Raw genomic sequence first — 8,411 nt, forward strand, 5'->3', positions numbered from 1 at the left:
TCTTCCCATGTTATATTTAGTGGAGAACAAGAAGTAGACTACTATCAGGAAAGTGTCTGGCTTCCTTACTCATGACCTTCAGAAATCACCTTTATCTCTTATTAAAAATAGTCTTCTGCTAATTTAGCATCATGGCATGTAGAGCATGCATCATTCTTAAAGTAAAACTTCAGAAACATGTTAAAGTTAAAAACAAGAGAAGGGTGCCCAGTGTCACCTTTGTCATTGAGTATATTACTGGTCCTAGATAATATAAGAGAGCAATAAAAATAGATGAAATATGAAAAAAAATAATCTTCTGTGTTTCAGTTTGAAAGTGAAAAGAAACATTTAAAGTCCAACTATTTGATATTCTTTCCCTTTAAAATCATCTCCTATAATCTATAAGTAACTAAACTTTTGTAGAAAATTATTGTTTCCCTTAAAATCAGCATACTCAGCAAATCCAGCCTAGACTAATTATTTTAAGTTAAAATATATTGGAAGTTGTTTTTATAAATTATGTGATTGGCTTAATAAGTGCACTCAAAATAAAATTCTTGATTCCAGAGAACCTTCAGGCCAAAAAGAGACATTACATAAAACCAAGAAGCAAGAGGCTTCATATTTTTCTGGGACCTATCCCACTCCCTTAGCATGCCTCCTATGCTAAACCCAAGTGGGAGTAAGGAGTCAACTGTCCCATCTTGTCACACTATTGGTGAGATAAACAAGCCTGATGTAATCTACCCTGATTGCATTCCAAAAGAATAGTATCAATGAGTTCTTCTGAATTCTGTTAATAATGTTTCTCTTTGTATAAATAAAAAAAGCACATGTGTCAGCTTCCCTTTCCAGTTACCTTGGGCCCATTGTTTTTGCATAATAGCAGATTTCACTTCTAAAGAAACTCCTGTTTTTATTTCTCAATGTTCCAGACAGAAGCTGTGGTTTTAACTTTTCTCCTGCTCCATAAGCATTTTTTTTATGGAACCCCACCTCTCTCTCTCCACATACACACACACACACACACACACACACACACACACACACACACACACACACACACACACACTTGCTGTAATAACTTAACATTCCCATCTTAACTCATTACGTAGACATATTTTTATGCCTGTATAAATAGAGAAGGGGGTAGGAATGGGTGGCAGGAGGGTCTTTCAACAATTTAACAGGTTCATTAGTACCAGTGCATCATTCATTCTTCAAACATGCAATAACCGTTGCCTATATATAACTATGAAAAGTGACAGCATTTGCAAGGCATTTTAGATTATTTTAATGCATTTGGCCTTTTAAAATATTTTCATGGACTGCATGGTACAAGCCCACAAGTACATAAAAATGATACTACTAGTGTGTGTATGAGCCTGGAATATTGCTGAAATATAATTCTTTAGAAACACTGCCTTCCTTTGACACCAGGTACAATGAGAAAGGAGGAGCAGCTTAAAAATAGCTAGCTGTCACTTAAGTGAAAAAGGAGTCAGTTATTTCTGGCATCTTTCAAAATTATGTCATATAAGCAATCGACCTCCCGTTGAGGTTTTCTATATTGAAGAGAAATATGACAGCTCAGATATTTAAGTCAAGCTTTCAAATAATGAAATAATTTATAGAAAACAAGTTAATTTTTTTTTCAAGTAAATGTACAATAATGATGAAATTTATCAAATGCCTCTATATCCCTTAATGGATATGGGGTTTTCTTCATTAAGTAACAAATCAGTAGCTGGCACTGTAGGATTCTAGAGCCTATCCCCCCCCCCCCCATGGGAGCCATCATTGTCCAAATGGTTTTTTTCAGGCCTAATCTCTCTCGAAATCCCAAAGAATAAGTAAGTTCCACATCATCCCTTTGGGCCAATTCTGGACTCCAGTGGAATCGCCTGAGGAAATAAGGTTCTTAGTAATATATATATGAAACAGGCAACCTGAGTGTAATTCTTAAGTTGGGGAGGGTCTCTACTTTAAATACCTGGCCAGCAAACGTCTGTAAAGGGCCAGAAAATATATTTTCAGCTTTGCAGGCTATAGGAACTCTTCACAACTAGTGAACTCGCTGTTATATTGCAAAAGCAACTATAGACAATTTATAAAGATTTATGTAAGAAGAAGACTGAAATTTGAAATGCATACAATTTTCATATATTCTTCCTTTGATTTTCCTCAACTCTTTAAAAATGTAACAACCATTGATATTTTTATCTTGTGGGTCATACAAAAGCAAATGGCATATTGGATTTGACTTCCTAGCTGTAGCTTGCCTGAATCCCTGTTCTAGATTTTCCAAGTTACCTCATTACCATCCCCAGCTGTCATAGACTATGAGGGAACCACTGCTTTGTGGCTCCAGCTCCTTGCCTGGAATCATCCCTTGCTTCCCCTCCTATCCACTCAAGGTTGTGTCACTCACCTTGTAAATATGGGAAATGGGAATAAGGGCATGTATATACACTTTTTAATTAAATATATTCTGTTTTAAAACTATTATTGATTTTACTAATAATAGCAATTCTGCATGAAGAAATTAGAGATTAAATGATGGGAAGAGTTAAAGGAGATGGATTATTTAGCTAGAAGAACACAAGTTTATGGATGATCAACTATTATATATTTATTATGTTATTGGTGGTTAATAGTCATCTTACACTTAGGGGCTTCTGTATGAGAAATTATACATATGTATAGATAGATTATATATGTAAAGATGTATATATAGATGATTCTTATAACCTCTATTAGGAAGATACAATTAACTCACTGACAGTAAAATAGCTTTATCTTTCTACAGAGGTAAATTTTAATGATCATAAAGAGTAAATAGCTATTTAATTTCTAGCTTCAGTATAAAAGGAATACGAGGAAACTAGTGGAACTAGTTTCAAAACTGCATCAAAACAGATTGAATTAGACATAAGGAAAGACTGTTTCACTCTAGAAATTTCAAAGTTCAAAGTAGAGTTCTTTGTTAAGAAAAATATAGAACTATAATAAAACCCGTCTTTCGCCTCAAATAGGTGGGAAAGGTGATCTCTGGACATCTTTTAAAACCCTTTTACTGATAGGATGTGATTAGACTACTTTTTATCAGCTAAAACCTTACCATTAATTACTTTGCTGATCAATCAATATACTAGATTTTCTATAAGTGTAGAGAGAGAGAGATGATAATGTCCATTCAGTTGGATCTTGCTTGTCAAGTAGATCGGAGTCATGCTAAAGGCAAATGGAAATGCACATTTAAAAAGACATCAGTGACTGGACATAGTAAAAAACAGTACTGGGATATATGGCAGTTTTAGCTCACCAATAATTGTGGAAAAATTACCCCCTTATTTGGGGGAAAGATTTTGCAGGATTTGGCTAGTTGATGGAAGGGTTTAGAAGAAATAGAGTTGGTAAGGGTCTAAGCCTGAAGCAAAGAACAAAACCAACAAGGGAGTGAGTGGATCAGAATGAGAATAGTAAAAGCCTTTGAAATACGACTGAAAACTCAAATCCAAACTAAGTGGAAAAGGAAATTAATAAAAGGTGTCGTTAGAGGAGAATTAAGTACTTCACATACTGAATTTGATGAAGAAATGAAATTATTGAATAGAGTAGAAAATTATTCTCTCTCTCCATCTCTCTAGTTTTGCCTGTTCTCCTGTTATCTTTTTAATAGGAAACTTTGTTCAAAGGCTGATTCATCAGTGAGAATTTCATTTGGCTGCAAGTAGCAAAACCTTATTCTAGTGGTTTGATCAAATAGCCCCACTCAGTAGACTTTTACTTCTGTTTCATTATCTAGAACTATGTTATATGATCAACTCCAGCTTCAAGGGAACTTCATAATTTGAATTTTATTTTAAATTTGGCACAGCACTTCCCTGAGAGTGTTATGGTTCTGTTACTAAGAAAAAAGCAGTGTTGGGGGAGACAAGGAATTGGGTTAGCAACCAGCAGTGTCTGCAAAAATCTTATAAACTTTTCAAGTCAACCTGGACTTTGTGCTTTTAAAAGAGGCTCACATTTACTATTTGGACTGTCACTGTTCTATTTTTGAGGTTATAACAAATTGATATTTAAATAAGTTGAGGTCACTTTTCCAAAATACTTTATGTTAAAGTTGTTAAATTTATTATTGAGAGGAAGTACCCCTAATAAAAATCTTCACTTCATATTTTGCTGCCAATCATTTTCAAGTTAAGAGCAGTACTGGCTGCAACAGTGTTGGGTATATACAAACTATTGGCTTTAATGTATAGATGTAGAAAAATTATTGTCAGTGTCCATTTTGTAGTCTGGGTGTGAAATAAAGCAATAAGCATGAGAACACACACCAGGCAGTGTACATACTTTTATTCTCAACTTAAAATTTTGCTTTATATTTAATAACCTTTTTTTTCTATATGGTGCATCAACATGGGAGCCTAGAATTTAAATATTTTTCCTCATGATTTTTTAAATCTTTTCTTCCCACATTTTTAAAAATGGAAGACATGTCAAATGATAAAGATACAAGAAGAAAAGAAATCCTAGTGGTTTCTTCAGTGACAGAAATGTGTTAGATTATTACACTAAGTATCTAGTCTAATGTAACATGTATTAATGATTCAAATTATTAATATAACCTAAATCATTAATATAAGACCCCAAAGAATATCTCATACCTAAAATAGATATGTTTCAGTTATTTGGATATTATTATTGTTCCACCTAAAAAATAATTAATTGCTAAATTTGAAATGATAAATCCTTTTCTTTCTTTTTTTTTTAACAACAGCTACAGTGGAATGTTACAACCCAAGAACAAATGAATGGACCTACGTTGCCAAAATGAGTGAGCCTCACTATGGCCATGCTGGAACTGTGTATGGAGGAGTAATGTATATTTCAGGTAAACAATTATGATTCAAATATAATTAATATAATACATAAACTATTAACTGTCACCATCTTTCTATATAATGTTAAGAAAAATAATCTAGAAAATGGATAATCAAAATATAATTTACAGTGATTTTAAAAGATGTATGTATTTTGGTCACATGCACATATATTTTTCTAATAATTCTGAACTGGCTACAGTTTGCTTACAGTGTCCCACTAACAACTTACAGTCTCAAACTGTTGATATTTAAATCATCCTTCTATAGAATTTATAAAAGTCTTATTTTAATGTAATATTCACCTCTAGTATTCAAATTTTCTTTCTTAGGCAGGTTCTTATTTAGCCCAGACACAGACTACGTCAGACAGTGTCTCCCCCTTTTGAGGGCCTGCCAGTGCCAGGCCAGCAGTTACATTATGAGAACAAAGGTGTTCAGGTGATGTTTGTTGTCTCAGTCTCTGAACACTGCCTTATGAAATCTGTAATTAAGAAGGATCAGTGAAAATCTTGGAATGTGTGATTGGCAGGTTTTGGTGTTAAATTCATGAGCGACTATGGGATGTCTTATATTGGGTCATCCAGAAAATAATATGCTCCACTAATCAAAGATTTATACCAGCTACCTATTTTCTGTGTGTAGATGCTATGCCATTATAATGAGAGCTCTAAATCCGCTGGGGGGAAATGACATCTGAATTGTTGTAGTGGTGATTTGGCATGGCTAGCATAGATTGCATATATGACCTTCACAATCAAGAGTAGGGTAAGAACCATAGCTGATTTTTCAAACCAAAGAACACTTTTGCTTTCTGGTAATTCTGTAAAGTACAGAAAAAATATTAAAAGACAGAAGTAAAAACAGTGATTTCCATCTGGCCACTAAAGAGTAGAACTGTGAATGATATGGCTGAAAATTAGTTTAGTTCTCTCCCTAATCTGCAGGATGTACAGTCTGATTCTTTTATTGTAGAGACTGATTTACTTGTGATCTAAGAATACACTTTGTAGATTATATCAACTCAATCAATCCGCAACCAACTGTTGAACATACAAAATTTCATATATATTCAGCAATTTAAGTTTTTAGCTTTGTAAATGTCCATGCTGATAGGACATGACATTACCCACCCTCACCCCAGCCACCAAGAACTCTACAAAAACAAACAGTTCTGAATATTTTTCTACACTTGTACTTTGCACACTTCCAACTTTTCCAAAGTATTTTGATTTATATCAATTCGTAGTCATAGTTACAGTCCTAATGAAATAATTAGAGTAGATATTCTTATTTAGCAAGTGAGGAAATGGGCACCTAGAATTTAAATGCTCCAGCCCTGTGCTCAGCACCCAGAGGGTGCCTGCTAAAAAGTATTAGGAGTGAATGATGCTTTGTAGTTGGAATTTACTGCAGACTGAACTCTAAAAGTGAGCAAAATTTACTTTCATTCAGTAAAGCCTCTTAAATTTGATGGGTCTCTATTTGAGAAAGTTACTGCAATAATATAAACTATATTTTGTTTTTTAAGAAGATAAAAATATTATTTTCTTTATAATCCAGGGAAAGTACTTATAGAGTGCAGACATTTATAAGAATACTATAGATAAGCTATAAAATGTCATAATTGAGGCTAGAAGTTAATTATCTATGACAAGAGAGCCTTTTATTTACTTTTGCATTTTTATAATAATCTGCATACCTCATGTCTATTGTTTTCATTCTTTAGGAGGAATTACTCATGACACTTTCCAAAAGGAGCTCATGTGCTTTGACCCTGATACTGACAAATGGATCCAGAAGGCGCCAATGACCACTGTCAGAGGTCTGCATTGCATGTGTACAGTGGGGGAAAGGCTCTATGTCATTGGTGGCAATCACTTCCGAGGAACAAGTGATTATGATGATGTCCTAAGCTGTGAATACTACTCACCTATACTTGACCAGTGGACCCCAATTGCTGCCATGTTAAGAGGGCAGAGTGATGTTGGGGTTGCTGTCTTTGAAAATAAAATCTATGTGGTAGGTGGGTATTCCTGGAATAATCGTTGTATGGTAGAGATAGTGCAGAAATATGATCCAGATAAAGATGAATGGCATAAGGTTTTTGATCTCCCAGAGTCCCTTGGTGGCATACGAGCTTGCACACTCACGGTTTTTCCACCTGAAGAAACCACACCATCACCTTCTAGAGAGTCCCCTCTTTCTGCACCTTAAGATCATCCCTACATCTAAGATGCTGTAGTCCTATCTTTGCAATGTGTCATGATTCTCTTCTTTTCCTGCCTCCCCTTAAATAGTGTATGTTAGGATTAGCCTCTGGTAATTGATACAGATATTGGAAAAAAGACAACATTGATGTTATTTGTGCTATTTGTTTGGCTTGGAGTGTTTATAAAGTGGTAACAAAACCATTCTGGAAATGTATCTCATAGAAGCTGATGCTTAACATGCAAAAACAAAAAAACAGAACCCCCCCCCCCCCCCAAGTGATTGTCTTTAAAATGTTTCTTCAGTACTTTTTGATGCTGTGTACTGGGTATGAGGTATTTGTCATCTTACATTAGAAAGCCTAATAAATCACATTGAGGGAGGATTATAGTAAATGTACAACTGTGCTAACTAGGCTTCAAAGTAAAAAGTTTTCCTTTCATCTTGACTGTGAAGTGTCAAAGGGAAGCAGCCTACTCCAACAGAAAACAATAGACAAAAGGTTGCCAACTCGAATGAGCTGTCTCCCTCTGTTCATAAAGTATTTTTGACATATCTGTCAGCCCACCTGTGTGTGTGGGTGCATTGAGAACATATAAAGTTTCTTAGACGCACAGGAGAAAGAATAACTGAAATTCACCAATATTAATTCTTAAAAAAGCAGCACGACCCCTTTCCTTTATAAACAAGGGTTGGGAGTTTGAAAAGTGTGTATAAATACATCCACACACATAGAAATATCAAATACAAAACTTTGAAAAATTGAGTGGCATGTCAAATAAATGTAAAAAAAATTAAAATTTCTTCCAAAAAGCAGCTTCCATTAAAATGGGAATTCAGTATGTATATACTGAATGCACGTATGTAGAATCATGCCGAAGTAAGTGGATGAGGGCTGGAAATTTTGATCAAAAAATTTGTCACTTGACCAAATTTTACCTTCCAAAACTGTAAAGTACACCTTCTCCTTTGCTGTTGAGGTAACTTGCATATTGTATGTATTCTGTATACTCTCAGTTTGTAAGGTTATTTAGCACAAAGTAAAGCAGCTTCACCGGACAAGCTGCTTTTGCTCAGTGAATTCAACTTCCATGTTTTATCTTTTTGTTCAATAAAAAGCATTTAATGTCAGATTGGTCTGAAGCATCTCATTATTGTCTGATTTGCCTTTTATTAAATACCCCCCCCCTTTTTTTTTTTGGTTTAGTAAGATTCAAGTGAGCAAAACTCAGAGCACTGAACAGCTTGGATTAATTCATATTAATGACTTTCATTCAAGGAAAAAAAGAATTTGACCAGGTCTAACCTCATTGGTCAAAACTCATTGCTGGT

The 8,411-nt window shown here is 34.5% G+C and overlaps 1 protein-coding gene across 5 annotated transcripts in view; it reads left to right on the forward strand.

Annotated features, from left to right (window-relative positions):
- KLHL13 (kelch like family member 13) overlaps positions 1-8,210 on the forward strand; it is a 325,110-nt gene extending 316,900 nt beyond the window's left edge. For all 5 annotated transcript variants that reach the window (XM_016202711.2, XM_087829330.1, XM_087829332.1 and 2 more), the window contains 2 exons: positions 4,766-4,879; positions 6,598-8,210. In XM_016202711.2, the coding sequence (XP_016058197.1) occupies positions 4,766-4,879; positions 6,598-7,085 (602 nt within the window). In that variant the 3' untranslated portion in view covers positions 7,086-8,210. The remainder of the gene's footprint in view (positions 1-4,765; positions 4,880-6,597) is intronic.
- The last annotated feature ends 201 nt before the right edge of the window (positions 8,211-8,411 follow it).

This window comes from Miniopterus natalensis, chromosome X (assembly GCF_054644295.1).
Source record: "Miniopterus natalensis isolate mMinNat1 chromosome X, mMinNat1.hap1, whole genome shotgun sequence".
Taxonomy (NCBI): Eukaryota; Metazoa; Chordata; class Mammalia; order Chiroptera; family Miniopteridae; genus Miniopterus; species Miniopterus natalensis.